Raw genomic sequence first — 19,168 nt, forward strand, 5'->3', positions numbered from 1 at the left:
TTAAATAGTCAAATTGTATATACATAATCTAATAGTTCTACTTTTACAATGGTTCATAACTATATAAGAGATTTTTACCTGTACTTTGAATGATTCAACTTCTAAGAGCGTATAAATTCCAATATCTTCAAATGTAAAGTAGTGTTCATTGAAATTCACAAACGTGCCCGATCTTGCTGAACAGACGGTAACATGGCGTTCTGGTAAGGGTAGCTCAACTAAAGCACAATCGGCTCCAGACCAACCATGACTACACACACTACAATCAGTACTTCCTAACCAGTTGTCACTGCAATCACACCTGCCTGTTGTCACGTTACAACTACCATGATAATCACATGGTGAAAATGATCCACCATCACAGAAACCAGAGCACTGCTCACCCCAAAAGCCAGGCTCACAATTACAAACACCACTAGAGTAACTGCCAAAATAACACTCTTGGTTACAATCAGATCCTGATAATATTGGGAAGTCAGTAAAGTTGTTACAAAGAGCTCCTGCTGGCCATTCATCCAGATTGAGAACTACTTGGCATTCGCTGCTGAAATCCATTACCGCGCCAATAGCCGATGTTGCATCTCCTGTCAGTGCTGTGACATATAAACATGCGTGGTAATGATACTGAGCTGATGAAATCATAACAGAACATTCTACGCTAAGCGGACCATCATAGATGTACGAAAGGCATGTTGATATTGCGTAGTCTTGTATGTGAATGCTTGTATAATAAACTGATAGTCTGAATGTGATATCTACGTAGATTCTTAATGGCGTGTTATACACAGTCCATATTGGAGGTCTGTATGTTGGAAATACAAGTTGTACATTGCTCACTCTGTCCACTACAGTTGTGCCAATTCCGGTGTTGAGAGGCCAGTATATTATCAAGTTTGATTCATATCGTCTGTAAATACGGGAATAACTGATTTCAATTTCTGATGATGAGAACCTGCGACCCCAACACGAGAAGCCAGTAATATAACCAACAAATCCACTAGATGGTCTATTGGTATAACCTCCTAATGGAGTTTGCCAGCTTCCAAAACTAATCGTTCCTCCTTCAGACGAATAAACATGTGGTCTGATATTAATATACCGCCAACTTAAGATTCCTGTAGAGTCTGATAGATATAGGTCAATCCTTCCAGTGAAACTGTTGTACACCAGTGACATCAAATACCATTGATTTGACACCAACATATCAGTTGGATAAAAGTAATCACCATCATATACATAGACAAGGCCATTTTCAAGTGAGATTGAGAAAGTTTGAGTCTTAGAGTAACTGTAGATTGTTCCGAATGAAGACGATGGTTTAAAATAGAACTGTATAGTAGTCTGTTCAACTGAGAGTAACCCATCCAAAAGAACGGAGCTGACAACACCAGATTCACTGAAAAACAAGGCATAGCCTGATGGATCTACCGGATAGTTTATGAAAACTGTGCCACTGTATGCCCTAACAAAAACACTTCTGCTACTGGTGATTCTCAGAGCATTGCACACACTAATTAACAACTCTTGGCTTAATGGAAATCTTCCTGAATACACAGCAATTCCAAGATGTTTTATTGCGCATATTGGGTCATCATCGGTCGATGTACATGTTGTCTCACGCACGCTACAAGGCCCACATAATCCTAAACTTGTAGCGCAACTATTCTCAGATGTATCGATATCAATATTAATGTGGATACCGAATAAATGGATGCGTACTTCTATGTCAGATATTTTGATGTCATAACGTCCATCAGCTACACGCGTAATAACCAGTTCACTGTTTTGAGTACCATAAGTAGCACTTGATTCAATTTCAATTGTTTGATTATTTACGATGATCAACGGTGCTATTGAGTCACCTGTTGAGGCAGATATGACTATTTCAGTGGTAGCTGTAACTACCCCAAAAGCTTCCACACAGGCATCTTGACCACCACACGGCGTCTGACGTATTTGGAATTCTACAAGTTCATTTTGATAAAATATATAATCACCGGTATCCACGAATGAAATACTTGATCCATCGAATTGCGTGAAGAATCCATTACCAAAGACAGAACAACGACTTGATAACGCCTGTGAAATGTCAGTCACAACAATAGAACAGTCTGAACCTGTCCAACCCTGTGAACATGTTATACAGTTTGTAGTATCATCCCAGTTATCATCGCAAACACATCTACCATTTTCCTGCTGACAATATCCGTGACCACCGCAAGTAGAAGATGAACCACCATAACAGATGTTATTACACGTACTGCCCCAATATCCTTCGGCACAGACACATTTCTCGTTTTCAGTGTTTCTGGGATCTTCATGGAAGTAACACTGGATATCACAATTTCCTCCACGCCATATCGGTGCGTAAACACCAGTGAATCTGTTACAAAGAATCGCAGCTGGTAACATACCTGCAGGAAGGCATTCGTCTGCCAGAGCTAAAGTTGAGTCTAAAACACTGTATAAATCGTTCGAAAATGCATAGTCAATCTCACATGTATACATATAGTAAGAAATTGTTTCTTCGGTGACATTACAAGATGTTGAAAGTGCTAAGTAGCGTAGGTTGTCTTCACATGCTTGAGTGATTCTAAATTCGGTTTCCAGATCGGTGAACGAAAACATATATAATGTTTCAATGATTTGAATATTGACGTACGAGTATCTCCATGTAGGACTAGAAGCCCAGTCGATATCAGTGACTGTAAAATGAGATGAACCAATATAATCCTCAACATCATAACCCTGGCCTTCATTCAATTTCCACAGTGCCCCAAGTCCTTCAGAAGTCTCTAGTACGTTGACACCAATGTTGTTTTGAATATCATACAAAATCAAAGCTCTTTGCCATACTTTAATTTCATCAATAGATCCAATAAAACTAGTTCTTATTAGATCTTCTAAGTCTGGATTGTAAATAATGGTTCGAGATTGAGGAGAAATAAAACCTGATGTTGATGGTTGTTTTTTACCGATTGCAAAGTATCCGCCGTTAATGAACGGGTCAATAAGAGTTTTAAACATATGGTACTTTTGCGTAACATCACCCATAGGAGATACAAGGTTAAACTCAAGCTTTTTGCTATTTCGAATCCACACCAAAATAATCTGGTACCATTTACCAGAATCGTCTATAGCGATCTTAGTATCAAACCTTTCACTGCCAACTTCAACCCAAAGAGTTGTGTCAATATATACCGTTATAGATGTATGGCAGCCATAAGAGAAGATTATTCCTGGACTCAATTCGTCAAACACTATCTGGAAATCTAACGTGACGTCAGCATTATCATCAAATGTATCTTCTACAACAGTTGATACTAAACTGGAATCATCAAAATGAAGGGAGAACCCGCCACCGGTGATATTCCTTTGTTCATAGTAGCCTCCTTGGTAGTATAATCCAGTGAATAGTGAATCTTCTTCTGACACCAGCCACGGCTTCTGAGATATTATATCAGTGTAAGATGTGATGTCATCACCAACGTTATCATTACATGATCCGCAAATTCCACTTGCACTCTCACATTTAGATGATGTAGTCACTTCCAAAGAAAACGATAAATATCTATCAATTACTCTAATTTGTATAGACACGTCAGATCCTTTAATTACGTAGTCGTCTGATGAAATTTGTTCGAATTCAAAAGTATTAAACTGTGCTGTTTTGTTGTAGTAAACAGGAATGTTATTGTTCCAGAGAAGCAACCGGTCTGCAGTTGTATATCCTGCACGCAAGATAATAGTTTCTTTTTCTTTCCATTTTGAAACAGCAAGAGCAACAACACATGAAGACATAGTATAACATGGTAGAATCCGAAGCTGAATGTTTATATCATTAGGATATAATAAAACATGATGTTCTCCAATTTCTTTAAAGTCAAACCGTCCAGCATCGAAATTAATAACATGTCCCTGACCAAACATGCTGCATGTTGGATATTGAGGCGGTTCTGGAGGAGGCCCATCAAAAGCAGCACAATCATCTCCAGACCAGCCTAGGTCACATTCTAAACAGTTTGTGTGAGGTGACCATCTGATCTCACATTGGCAGTCACCAGTTTGTTTATTGCAGTAGCCATGGTGGTTACATGTATTGTCAGGTGCCAGTGGGCAAGACTTATCACAAATAACTCCCCAGTGATCGTCATCACACACACAATTACCAACCTCGTCAAAAGAACCGAAAATACACTCAGTTCCATCGCAGCCAAGTAGCAAAGAAAATTCAAAATCATCGACATTCGTACAATTTAACTCAATTTCTTTTTGAAGGACTGATTCACAATACGTTCTGTAGGCTTTAACAGCAAATGATAGATCATACAAAGATCCTGCATAGGCTATATCCACAATACACATTTCATAGTAAAAAAGTGCCGCAGACTGTCCTAAAGTGTCACACTGGATACGTATCTGTCCTTGTAGAATCCATTCTGTGCATGCTATTTCTGCATCTTCTCTCGATGGATTCGATGTAAATTTTGAATACACCCGCTTTACTTCAGAACTTGATGTGGATGTAAGAGGATCCGATTGTAATGGGGCGTTTCCGAGCCACCAAATTGGGCCACCTACTTGTGAAAAGAAAATTCCATAATTGTTGATTGTATCGTAAGTTGAAAATCCAAATCCATTTGAAAATTTCCATAGACCACTTAAGCCATCAGCTTTCTACAAAATGAATAAAATAACCATTATTTATTATTTATTTTGTAACATCATTTTACATATTTTCACTGTATTAAATTGTAGACTTGTCTGATGCAATGTTATCAAGTTTGCTTTTAAGGAGGAAAAACAATTTCTATCTAAAAAAATTATATAGCACTTACTTCAATAATGTTCAATGTATAACTTTGCCAAATTGTTAACACATCTAGTCTTTGTTTCCATATTCTCAGTTCATCAATGTGACCAACAAATCTAGTAGCTGGAGGGGTTTCACGTTCTGGATTATTTCCAGATTGCCAAAGACCAAGTCCAATCTTTCCACCAGGTAAGAACAATCCTTCCATTGTAGTGTACGAATACCCGTTCATTATACCATTGTCATCAATCACGTAAAGTGACAGGCCACTAGAATCTCTATGATACGTAAATGCGATGTAACACCATCTATTAGTTGTTGTCACAATCTTTGTTACTATCACTTGATAGTCAATATGTATTTTTATGTACACGTCGTTAGTTATTGCAAAACGGTGGTCAGTTTCTATGTTGATGTATGAAAACAAAGTTCCACCATATCCTACAGCATCCTTTCCTTTCACATACATCTCAATTGTTACGTCAGCATCAGGATCAAAAGTTTTGTCCAAAGACTCGGAGATACACCCAGAATCGTTAAAAAAGAGGTTAAAACCTCCGTCACTAAAGTGTCGATCTTCACCATAAATACCATAATTGTAAATAAACTTTGTAGTGACGTTGAAAGGAATTCTACAGGCATCTGAAAATGGACCATTAAGAATGGCAAATGTTAAGTTGCTAACCGGTAGAAAGGTGCCGGTGGAAATAGGAAAATCGTTACTGTTGTCTTCGTCGCAGAGCCCGCATATTGATGAATAACTTGCAGAGCAGAGTGATCTTGCAGTAGCTACAACCAAGCTAATGAAATGGGTATCGATGGTAATAGTAATGTTTGCCTGAGTTGCATGACTCAAACTATACTGAGCACCTGATATTCTGTCAAGTATGAAGTTATTTCCAAGATCTACTGCTTGTTTGCTTGTAAAAGGAGAACCGTTTACAAGTACAACATACTCTGTGTCTTCAGTATAAGGAACGCGAACTTGAATATCAGCCGTCTGAATATTTATCCATACAGAATTTATGCAATGACTATCGCTTCCACATGGAACTTGACGGGCATTAATGGTCATTAACTCATTTGATGTTAAAATAAATTCGCCATCTGAATGCAAGTCAAATGCTGTTCCGTCAAAGTTGACATAATGAGAGTAACTGGACACAGAGCAAACTGCAAACGAGACATCAGGTTGTAAGTCTACGACAGCAATTGAGCATTCACTACCATACCAGCCATATGCACATGTGATACAGGATGAATCCAAGTCATAAAATAGTGGACATTCGCATACTCCTTCTACAGGATCACAAACACCGTTGTCACCACAAGGTTTATCTGATCCTCCTGGACATTGGTATTGGCAGCTTTCTCCCCAGTAGCCGTCCAGACAAATACACTGATCAGAGTTCTGTCTTATTTCTCTCGAAACGCATTTGATATCGCATGATGCTCCTATCCAATCAGGAAATGGCCTACCAACAAATGTGTTACATTGGTTTTGTGATGGTAAAGTTGGTAATAGATTTACTACCATACAATGCCAACTATATGCCATAAATATCTCCATTGTCCAGATGTTTGAACCGGAAAATTTCCCATCCCTTACACACTGTAGATAATAGAAGTCAGTGAGGTCTAAACTGTTGCAAACTGTATATATTTCTGAAGGCTGGTATAATAGATTATAACAGAACTTTTCTAGCAATTGTGCTGAGGATGTGTTGTATTGATTTAAAGAATATAATTCAGAAATTGTGTAACTTTCACGCTGTACAATTGCATCTGAATACACCCATTGCGAGCTTGGCCATAAAGTATCTTGTTCGAATCTTAAGTGTCCTGTAGAAACGCTATCATAAACACTTGACCCTTGACCTTCGTTAAAACTCCAAAGACTTGCAAGATTGACAGTTGATGGAGGAATATATAGGTTTAAGTGTAATAATAATTCAGAAAGCACAAATCGTCGATTCCATATTTTGAACTCATCAATAGTACCAGTAAAACCTTTATAAGGTCTTTCACCAATATTTGATGGTAGAGATTTCCATTGTCCAAGTACAAACACACCTCCTGGAGAATATATATTAATTGTTGATGTAAATATAGCTCTATTGGATTGTCCAGAGGCATCAATGAGGTACATTCTGAGAATAAAGTTTGACTTCTCCCATACTAAAGATACTTGATACCAGTTATCAACCACCACACCAAAGTCAGTTATTACAGTGTTGGTGCTGTCTATTAGAGTGAATGAGTTATCGCAGTATACCAGAGCAAAAGTTGTTATTTTTGCATATGAGAAGACAACTCCACAACCTGTGTGATCTTTTCCAATCTTGAGATTAAATTCAATGGTGACATCAGAATCTGTGAATGTGTGAATTTCATTAGAAACAATGCTGGTGTCATCAAAGAAAATTGCATAACCCGCTGCTGAATTTTCAATGTCACGTATCTCTCCAATTCCGTCATCTCCGTATACAAACAATGATGTTGCGTTCAGATTTATTCGCCATGATGATCCAAATATGCTATGGATACTACTTTGGTTGAGTGCTGTTTCTTGGATAATTAATCCTTCTTTAGTAATGAATTCATTGAGTTGGTTCTGATCGCAATTTCCAAGAAGACCAATGGCACTACTGCATTCACTATTGTCAATAAATTGTAACCTTAGATCTAAATATCTTCCTTGAACCACAATAATTATTGTATACAATCCAGAGTTCTTAATTTCGTAATGATTAAATGAGATTCTTGAAACAGAAACATTAGATTCTAACTGGATAACTGTTCCGATATCAATTCTTTTTCCATTACGCCAGATTATTCCATCAAAATCACTATCATCAAGTCTACCATGGAAGACAAATGTATCTCTATTTATCTTAAATGCTGCTGCGTTGATACAAGTTGTTTTAGCTGTTACAAAACAAGGAACAAGACGTATGTGTCCAAGGAGATTGGCAGTTTGAACCAGCATATGTTCTCCAGTGCCATAGAAAATGTAGTTAGCACCGTCAAATGTTGTGAAATGTCCCTGGCCAAACGACATGCCGTAGTATAAATATTCAGAAAGCGTTGTTAATTTCACCGAGCAATCAGTTCCTAGCCAACCTTGTTCACATACACTGCAGTTTGAGTGTGGTTCAGCGTTGATGTCACAACCACAACTGCCATCATCAGGGGAACAGACACCGTTACCATAACAAGGATTAATTGCTCCACCAGGGCATTCGTATTCACAGGTGTCACCCCAGTATCCTTCGTTGCAAACGCAAACACCTGGATATGTGACATTTGCTAGCCGATCCTACAAAACAATGATACAGTAGCCAATGAACACTTTTACATGGTATAGTTTAGCTATATTCACATTCTCCGTAAGCCTGGATTCGGTCCAGTGGCCAGAGAAAACTCAAGACTGGAATTTAAATCAATCTGGGATGAGTTAGTATGAATTCTATTCTTAAGCTCTGTCTACACTATCAAACTAGTTTGACAAAAAAGTGTGATGTGCCAAAATATGGTAGTGATATACTCAAATATGGTAGTGATATGACACCAGCATGTCCATATATGGGCATATCACATTTTTTTATCACATAAAATTTGATAGTGTAGACAAGGCTTTAGACACTACACGTATTTTTCGTGAGCCACCCGTCTGGAATCCGTAGCTTAACAGAGGACATACATATTCTGTATGTGTATCCTAAAATTCTTATATTTATGAAAACATCTTACAACATCATTGTTGATATAACCATAAATATAATTGAAATCAATTATATACTTACATCATACTGGTCCTGTTCCAATCCAGTACATCGTTTAGGGTAAGTTGGATAAGCAGTCACATCATGTCTCTGGTTGGAAACTAGGTAGGCTATATACCAGGTTACATTAACTGTATTATCTGAAACTCTGTGTAAACAAATAATAATTTAAAAACCAATTTGTAAAATAATTTTACAGCACAATTAATAGACCAAGTGATGAGAAGAAGATATGGAGAGACTGATATAAGCCTACATATTAAATTAGTCTAGTACTAATATTATCTCAATTACATTATAGTGAAACAAATGAAGAGCAATATTACTTACCTCACTTTAAACATATTAGTATGTTTGCCTGGTTTAAATTTAGAAGGCTGGCCTTGGTTCTCATTGATAGTAATAAACTCATCTTCATTAGAAAAATGGAATCTATTATCAGGTCCTTTAAGGAATGAAGAACAATAGTAAAGAAAATGTATTAGTAATACAGTGTCGAGATATTTTATTACTTTTTCTGAAAATGAACCTAAAATATAAATGAGAACACGTTTGAAATACTCGCATATAAGTGTATTCTCTTGATGTAAAAAAGTGTTAAAAAATTGAAATCTTATAAAGAGTGTTGCTATTAGATGAAAACCTTGTTAAACTAGTAATTTAGTTACAAAGGTTCATAGTTCAATTTATTTATCCATACGGAAATTCATGTGACATACAATTGCTCAAAGTTAAAAGGTTAATACAATAAAATTACATAGCAACAAAATTCAACGATTATTAAAATGTCTAATTGAGTACGGAACAAAAGAATTAAGGAAGTGTTTTGTTCTACAACGTGTAGCCCTCAAACGCCTTCCAGATCTCAACCATTGAAAATCACTATAGAGTGGATGACTATACTATACTATTATATAGTAAAGTAACTTACCAATAGCAATGTAAACATTATGTTCATTATCATTTTCATATCCAAACCATACTGTATAACCCGTGCCATTAGAAACAGATTCTACACAATTGACAACTGGCTGAACTAAATTCTGACCTCCAACACCATCCAATGGGTCAATGTATACTCCTTGTCCCACATGGCATTCTTCTACGCAGGCTTCTCCGAAACGACCTAAAATTGGAAATTAGAGCAGTTTATTTCACAGTAGAATATAAACGTGATCTTACATCTTAAAGTCTAGTTTTACAATTATTAGGTTAAACCCCTTATTTTAAAATCCTTGATTTAATTTATTACACTAGAGATAGTAGATTTCTTTTGTTTTTTTAGTTAATCAATAAAAAGCCAAAGTAATTTGAAAGAAGTCCTTAACAGGTATAAAAATTTGAAATCTTACTACGTATGCATGTTTTACAGTCAGGTTCATCAAATCCCTCAAAACATTCATTGCAACTTGCTCCTGTCCAGAATCCATTCTCCTCATCTTTGTAACATTTACAAACATCTCCACCTTCAGTTTCAGCGTATCCATGGATACAAGCAACGCCACAGTCTGTATCATACCCGATGTATAACTCTTCGCATTTTTCGCACATGTCTCCAGCATATCGAGGGCGGCAGCGTTCACAAACCTCACCACTAAAGCCAGGATAGCACACACATTGTGGAATTACGCCAATGTTGGTACAATTTCCTATAAAAGTCAATATGGTTTATTAGTGATGTTCCCAAATATGGTAGTGATATGCTTAAATATGGTAGTGATATGACATCATTATTTCCATACATGGGCACATCACATTTTTTTGTCACATAAACTTTAGACAAGGCTTTAGAGACACTAAAAAGGACAGTGAAGAATGCTATCTATCAACGAAAAGCATTTTTTTTTTCATAAAACTTCATCCTTCAAATACATAGCATTATTTGAGCAAAGTAAACCCATAAACCTCACCAGTATACATGTCTCTTAAGCGTGGTTCCCACTAGCGACGCAACGCAAGGACGTAACGCAACGCAAGTGAATTGACCAATCACAAGCGATGGCTTATTCGTTTGTGATTGCTATAACTTTGCTTGTCATTGGTTAAAACGCTTGCGTTGCGTTTACGTCCTTGTGTTACGTTCTAGTGGGAACCAAGATACTTACCATTTGCATTACATTCAGGAGTACCTGGACAGTAGAATTCACTACAGTCATCCCCTCTATATCCAGGTTTACACGAACAGATAGACTGACCTTCTCTTCGTAGACAACTACCGACATTTGAGCAGTCTGGTTCACCTGGACAATCGAGCTGGTCACACATTTCACCCTTAAAACCTGCAATACACTCGCAGACACCTCCATTGCATACACCATTATCTGAACATTCTATATTACACTCAAGGCCAGAGTAGCAAGCATCGCATACACATCGACTGCTCTGTGGTGGAATCTCTTCACCATGGGTGCAGGGAATGTGACAATGACCACCAATCCATCCATCTGTACAATTAACGCATGATGGTGGGTTAAAATTTATACCATCACAGTCACCTAAAAATAAACAATGAAATAATAATAATAAATAATATAATAATAATATTATACAAACAACAATACAATACTAATTATATGATAACAAATATTAATCAGAACATCAGCAATAATTGTATCATATTAATTATGAATATTGTATGAACAATGACAAACAAGGAAAATCATCAAAGATGAACTCATAATACTGTATATTACGGAAATACTCAACATTTCTAAATCTCTAATATTGTTATGAGAATTTTGAATATTACCCTTATTAGCTCTGTCTACACTATCAAACTAGTTTGACAAAACAAGTGTGATGTGTCCATTGTATGTGTCCATTTTTATTTGGGCATATCAGTATCATATTTGGGTACATCACACTTTTTTTGTCAAACTAGTTTGATAGTGTAGACAGAGCTTAAGGTGATTGGATGAAGACTAGATACAAGTAATCTAAGTACAGTAAATTTTCTGTAAGTTACCTCTATTATTACAATCATCAGTACACTTAGGAATATTACAACCACTTCCTATCCATCCAGACTCACAAATACATTCCTGAGTACCAAGTGAACATACACCATGACCTGTACAGTTACTGCCATCACCAGGACAACCACGATAGCTGCAATCCGGTCCTGCAAATGTTAAGAAATATTCAGTTTTAAACAAATTTGAACGCAACAAAAAGAGAAGAGTTGCTGCTGCACATATACACAAATTACACAGCTGGTAAAGAACAAAATTTAAACTCACCCCACCATGCCTGGTCACAAACACATTCTCCATTGTTACATTTTCCATGTCCGCTACATTCCAGATTACACTCGACACCACCAAAACATGTAGCACATTCACATGTCCTGTTCTGGGTTGTTGTGCCATTAACACACCGTTGTTGACACGCATATCCAGTATAACCATTATCGCATTCAATACAAAGAGGAATTCCTGTACTGCCGTCACAGACACCATGACCGTTACAATCAGGATCACCAGGGCAATCTGGAATATGGCAACCTTCACCAAGCCATCCGTTATTGCAAAAACAAATAGATTCCTCATCTGCATTCACAGTGCATATACCGTGATTAGAGCAAGGACTCCCAACACCCTTGCAGGATGGTTCTTCACAGTACAATCCCCAATTTCCAGGATTGAGTCCATCATTATCTGCACAGTTGCATGTTTGTGTGTCATTTTCACAGATGCCTATACCATTACACGTTATGTCACAACTACGGCCATGCCAGCAACCATGCGTACAAATACACTGACCACTGTTATCTGGGTATTGGTAGCCATTTTTAGGACCACATGGTATTTCACAAGCGACTCCCATCCATCCACTGTGACAATCACGGCATTCTGGTTTGTCACCTCTATCATAGCAGTTTCCTCTGCCATTGCAATCTGGTTCCCCGGGACAATCAGCAGCTTCACAGCCTACTCCGAGCCAACCCTCATTACAATAACACGTACCTACAAAAATGAATTAATATCGATTGGTATCACAATTTTTGTCTATATTATTATCAGTTTAGTACCTTTTAAACAAGAAAGGAATGTAACTTACCAGCAATACAAGAGCCACGTCCTGAACAATCAAGGTCAAACTTTCCAGGACATCCTGGGTTACAGCAGAATTCACCTCGTCCTGGTCCAAAATTACAGTCACAGACACCATTTTCATTGCATGTACCATTTCCACAACACATAATATCACAACCAGGCCCATGAAAGCATGGGTCACATGTACAATTCCCAGAATCCATTGGGATCTGACTTCCATTAACACAAGGGTATTCACATGCTGGTCCCATCCACCCAGGGTCACAGTTTCTACACATAGGTGTTGGCTCTTCTGCAACGCAATCTCCTCTGTTGTTACAATCTGGTGTTCCTGGGCAATCCGGTAATTCACATCCATCTCCCTTCCAGCCACTTCGACAGTAACATTCACGTGTTGCGCGGTTACATTCTCCGTGACCACTACAATCTTCACCATACCCATAGCAACCTTGTATTTCACAAAACTGACCACGCCACGGGCCAAATTCACAGTCACAAGTATTGGTTGTAGTATTACATATTGTTGACTGGCCGTTACATAATAAGTTGCAGGATATACCATAGTAACAATCACTACACACACATTCCCATTCGTTATTGTCTGATCGAATTCCAACACCGTTTATACATTCTAATTCACAAGCGTCACCAATATAAGGAGGATCACAATTGATACAGCGTGGATATTCCTCGGTAGAATTATAGGAACATTCTCCTCGTCCGTAACAATCAGGAGTGCCAACACAATCTGGGTTTTCACATCCAATTCCTTTCCAACCTGCATCACAAATGCATTGAAATGTGGCAAGATTACACTCCCCATGTCCATTACAATTTCCAGGGCAACCAGGTATTTGACAGAAGTCACCCTGAAAGCCAAGCTCAAAGGTGCACTGGCATATTCCATTCTCACAGTTACCATTTCCAGAGCAGATGTTATTGCATCCCACACCATAGTAGCATGGATCGCATACACATTTATCACCATTAATGTTTGTTCCATGTTCGCATTTAACATTGCACACATCACCTGCCCATTTAGGGTAGCATTCGCACTGACGTGGCGTTGTACTTAAACACTGGCCATTACCTGAATAACAAAATATTGGAAAAGGTATTAAAAATGTAAACAAAATTTTATATAGAAATATGCAAGAAATTAATTATTTTTAATAAATTCTCACACAGATAAAGATTGTTTTTACTAAAATTAAAACTAAAGAATTGATTGTTAAGTGTATGCCACACCTAATGGTATATACAACTTCTAATTTTGATGTAGACAAAAATGTCTTGCCATACCTGAACAACTTGGAATGCCAGGACAGTCTGGGAAATCACATGCCTTACCAGACCATCCAGGATAGCAAGAGCATTTCTGAGTAGCGCTGTTACAGTCTCCATGGTTACTGCACACAGGTTTTCCAGGACAGCCAACTTCTTCACATTGTTTACCAAGGAAGGTATTATCACAGACACATTTTTGTAGTTTTTGGTCGCATTTTCCTCTATTGGAGCATTCGCTGTTACATCCAAAGCCGGTGTAGCACGGTTCACATTCACAGAAGCCACTATCCATTGGAACTTGTGTTCCATGTGTGCATGGATCAGCGCACGCTGCTCCCATCCAGCCTTGTTTACAATTGGTACAAACTGGAGTGTCACGGTTTGTTCCATTACAGAAGCCTCTGTTGTTACAATCTTCTGGGCAGTCAGGAATCTCACATCCATCTCCTCTCCAACCAGGATAACAGAAACAAACTTGTATTGCAGAATTACAATCACCATGTCCAGAACAATCAATGTCAATGCCAGGACAACCAATGACCTCGCAATAGTCACCCCACCAACCTGGACTACATTCACACATTGAATTCCGACACTGACCATTGTTAGTACACTCTGCGGTACAGCCTTTACCAGAATAACATGGCTCACATACACAGTTGCCGCTATCCATAGGCACTTGACTACCATACAAACATGGTTCATTACAATCCGGGCCCATCCAATTTGAACTGCAATTAGTACATTTAGGTGGATCAAAAGTAGTGTTGCAAAAACCTTGGTTATAACAATTTGGATGTCCAGGGCAATCTGGTAAATTGCATCCTTTTCCAGTCCATCCATTGTCACAGGTACACTTTTGAGTAGCCAAGTTACACTCTCCATGTCCAGAACAATCAATATTTTCTCCGGGGCATCCAATAATATCACAAAGCTCTCCTCTCCATCCTTCTGTACAATTACATTCTCCATTAATGATTGTTCCATGAAGAGAACACTCAGCGTCACAACCTATACCACTCCAGCCATCTAAACATTTACAGAAGCCACTGTTTGGTGGGGTCTGTACACCATGCGTACATGGGTCTTCACACGCTGGCCCCATCCAACCTTTAGTACAATTGACACATATCGGCGGGTCAAAATCAGCACTGCATATTCCTCGGTCAGCACAGTCAGGGCTTCCAGCACAATCAGGATCTTCGCATCCAATGCCTTCCCATCCACTATTGCAAGTGCACAAGGGTTGTGAACTATCACAGCTACCACGTCCACTGCAATCTAAGCCAAATAGTCCAGGACAACCAGGAACGTCACACAACTCTCCCTTCCAACCGGTTACATAATCACAAACACATTCATTGTCTATAATTTGTCCATGCTCTGAACATTCTGAATCGCAGCCTACACCACTCCAACCCCTACTGCAGTTACAGAAACCACTGTTCATTGGCATTTGAATTCCATTTATACAAGGGTCATTACATGCAGGCCCCATCCATAATAGAATACAGTTTTGACATATTGGAGGGTCAAGGGTATCATTACAGATTCCACGATCAAAACAGTCAGGTTTTCCTGGACAATCAGCGGTAGCGCAATCAATACCCGTCCAGCCTGGGTAACAATCACACTCATGGATGGCGCTATTGCAGTCTCCATGCCCGGAGCAATCTTCATCTTTACCTGGACATCCAGGTATATCACATAGGACTCCTCTCCAGCTGACATCACAATCGCATTCTGCATTTGCATCATTACATTGTCCATGACTAGAACATAAAACGTCACATCCTGATGCTGTCCAGCATGGATCACACAAGCAAAAACCACTATCAGCCGGTTCTTGATGTCCATTCTCACATATGTCATTACAATCTGGACCCATATAGCCAGCTGAACAGTTTTGACACATTGGTGGATGAACAGTAGAATTGCAAAATCCTCGATTGAAACAGTTTGGTTCTCCTGGACAATCAGGCTGAGAACAGTCATTTGCTGTCCACCCAGGCTCACATATACACATGTGGATTGATGGATTACATATTCCATTGCCAGAGCAATCTTCAGTCTCACCAGGACATCCAGCAACTGTGCATAGATCTCCACGCCAGCTTTCATCACAGGTACATGTGTTATTAAAACAGATACCACGACTGTTGCATTCTGAATGGCAAAACTCACCCAGGTAACATGGATCACATTCACACACATCTGACACACACTCTCCATTATCTGAACATGCAATTGAACAGCTGCTACCATGGAAACAAGGATCACATAAGCATTCACCTAACTGCGAACACATCCCATGTCCAGAACATGTTGTCTCCGCATCACACTCGAACTCACAGTAGTAGCCAACATATCCATCATTACACTGACAGCTTCCGTATTCAGTACACACTCCATTACCATTGCACATTATGTCATCACATTTTATTTGACAAGCAAATCCAACATAACCAGACGAACATGCACAATTTTCGTCTTCATATGACCAAGTCCCATGATTACTGCATTGCTGACCTGAAAAGCATAATGTTCCATCACCCCCATCTTCAGATGATACAGCCGTGCCTCCGTCAACATACCTGTTGTTAAGTACAACAGCATGTAGATATTCAGGAGAATATGCTGATATACGGCCACCGGCACCTCCCCCACCATAATGATGTCTAGTACTTGAATGGGAGTGTGTATGGTAGTATATATATGTATGGTAAGTGGCATCAGCACCATTAGCCTTCAGACTACCCCATCCTTCAATATAAAGTCCATCGACCCACAAAGAACCCCCACTCCCTCCTCCGGCACCAGCAGCCCCAGATTGTGCATTTGCAGAGACGAACCCTTCAAATTCAATCAAAGAACTTGCAATTAACTTTACAGCCCCTCCACCTGGACCTCCATTATAACCATGACTATCAATACCTCCGCCACTGCCAACTAGGGTGTCCAAACAGTCAGGGCCATATTCTATTCCTCTGTTGTTATTACTACAAGTCCTGCCTCCTTCTGAACCATGCCCAGCTCCAGTACCTCCACCACATGTGTAACCATGTCCTGGTCCGCTAGCAGAAGAATAACCAACAAAATCAGCATTGATATTTCCAGATCGTTCTATTTTTCCACGATGAATATAAGCAACAAACCCATCTCCCACCGCAACACTGCCTGAGTGATCGATATTAAAAACTCTACTTCTTAACTGTATTGCATTATTGTTTAGATCTCGTACACCACTACCAACAATTTGTAATTTCCCACCGCTTCTAACTGTCATTGACTGCAGCAGATACTGCCCAACCTCATTACTGCTGCTTGAACAGTTGTTACAAACAGAATATCCAGAATGGTAAAGCCTTATCGAACCATGACAAATAATGTCTTCTTGTCCGTATATACCTCCAGCAACATCTAAGATAGCAACTATATCGGTAAATGGTGAAATTGTTAAAACACCTCCAATATTTACTTTGATGTTTGCCAATGGGCGTGTCCTTCTAAAGTGAACAAGGTGTAGATATTGTCGTGTTCCAATTGTTATCAAGCCTGATTTGTCACCTTCAATGTTTTGAATTGTGATGTTTGTAACTACAGAAAGCTAAAGTTAAATGAGAAAACAGAAGTATTAACACACAGATGCACTGTCTTGTTTACATAAGATAAATTTAAATAAGAGAGTTAAATTCAATGCATTTATCATGTCTTTTCCATCATAACTAAGTTACCAAAACAATGAATTGAAATAAAAAATGACACACATCAAGTAATAAAAATAACAAAAACATGTTTGTAACACATACCACTTTGAAGGAAACAGAAGCTTTTCCCTTAAGAGTGACTATGTCCAAAACATATACATCAGTAGCTGGTTCATCAAGTATTACTTGATATGTACTGGAGATATCTCGGTTCAAATTGTCCACATCCAGATATGTTTTTATATCACTCCCTGTTGTTACAGTCGTGTATAGTGTACCCGGTCCACCAAAGGCTGTACCTGTTCCACCGGCTAAACTAACACTTCCTTTAAACAATGATGTTTCTGTCAAGTACATGCCTACACGGCCTCCACTTCCCCCTCCAACGCCTAAATAAACACACAATGTACACAAGTTATTAAAACATTGATCAATATATTATTTTACATATACACTTAAACTACATAATTGAAGGCAAACAGTTAAATATTTTTAGAATCTATGATTAAGTTTAACTTTACATAAATTATTCACTCCAATCATTCAACAGTTAAAGTTAATTTCAACAGTTAGAGACTGGTTTCTATTGGAACCCTTCAAGGTAACATGGTTACCTCAAAGCTATACTGACTCTATCACAGTCACATCCCTTATATCAACCTATAGGTACAGTATCACAGTGAATGACAAATATGAAAATACGATAGAAACAATTAGGCCTTGTACATACTATATGAACCAGACGGGTAACCATTGCCACCATTACAGCTAATAGATCCACGTCCATAGATATTTGGTGCGTCAATGTTGATACTTCCACCACTTCCTCCTCCACCATATCCAGTACCATTGTTTCCATCAGCACTTACTACACCATTGATTACAATGCCCTGTAAAGCCAAATCCACTTTTATGTTATGAATAGTACATTTTGAACAAATAGAAAAAAAAGGCAGGGTACTAGCACATACCTTATCACAACCTTTATTACTTTTCATGACCATCTTTAAATGCCTAATGTAACGACTAAGCATAGAAAGGTAGTCTAGTTTCATTGTGACATGGCTTTAAACAAGTTAGCCATAACTGTGTGCCCAGGAAACCTTATTTAGGTAAATAACTAAGCATAAACTGGCCATAAAGCTCCTTAAATAGGGTTTTTACCCAGGTAATTACAGTATATTAGTACTTAATGTACCTTTCCTGAAAGGATGTTTATTGCTCCTCCTCCACTTCCACCTGTTGAGCCTCCACCACCACTTCCCGGATCACGAGGGTTGATAAACGAGCCGTATGGCACTCCGCTGGAGGTTATGCTTGACCTGAGCCCACCTATAGTTATAAAAGATGATTTACTTTTAGAGTTTATTTTAATATTCATTTCTAAATAGAATACAATCAAATAAATTATACAGTATAAATATACTATAAATACAGCTATGTATTAGCTAATAGTATATTTAAGCATCAATACAGTCCTGTAAGTTTTATAATATTCTGAAGAAATTAGGTTCCGATTTA

General features: G+C 38.4%; 1 protein-coding gene across 1 annotated transcript in view; it reads right to left on the reverse strand.

The window, feature by feature from the left end:
• The window catches only part of LOC140040926 (uncharacterized), a 45,322-nt gene that overhangs the window by 11,971 nt on the left and 14,183 nt on the right, over positions 1-19,168 (reverse strand). The window contains exons 9-22 of the mRNA XM_072087207.1: positions 18,846-18,979; positions 18,378-18,537; positions 17,750-18,036; positions 13,956-17,547; positions 12,658-13,743; positions 11,838-12,563; positions 11,564-11,719; positions 10,704-11,093; positions 9,951-10,247; positions 9,530-9,724; positions 8,929-9,043; positions 8,620-8,746; positions 4,839-8,132; positions 79-4,677 (exon numbers count right to left, since the gene is read on the reverse strand). Of these exons, the coding sequence (XP_071943308.1) occupies positions 79-4,677; positions 4,839-8,132; positions 8,620-8,746; positions 8,929-9,043; positions 9,530-9,724; positions 9,951-10,247; positions 10,704-11,093; positions 11,564-11,719; positions 11,838-12,563; positions 12,658-13,743; positions 13,956-17,547; positions 17,750-18,036; positions 18,378-18,537; positions 18,846-18,979 (15,158 nt within the window). The remainder of the gene's footprint in view (positions 1-78; positions 4,678-4,838; positions 8,133-8,619; positions 8,747-8,928; positions 9,044-9,529; positions 9,725-9,950; positions 10,248-10,703; positions 11,094-11,563; positions 11,720-11,837; positions 12,564-12,657; positions 13,744-13,955; positions 17,548-17,749; positions 18,037-18,377; positions 18,538-18,845; positions 18,980-19,168) is intronic.

The sequence above is a fragment of the Antedon mediterranea genome, chromosome 2 (genome assembly GCF_964355755.1).
Source record: "Antedon mediterranea chromosome 2, ecAntMedi1.1, whole genome shotgun sequence".
Taxonomy (NCBI): Eukaryota; Metazoa; Echinodermata; class Crinoidea; order Comatulida; family Antedonidae; genus Antedon; species Antedon mediterranea.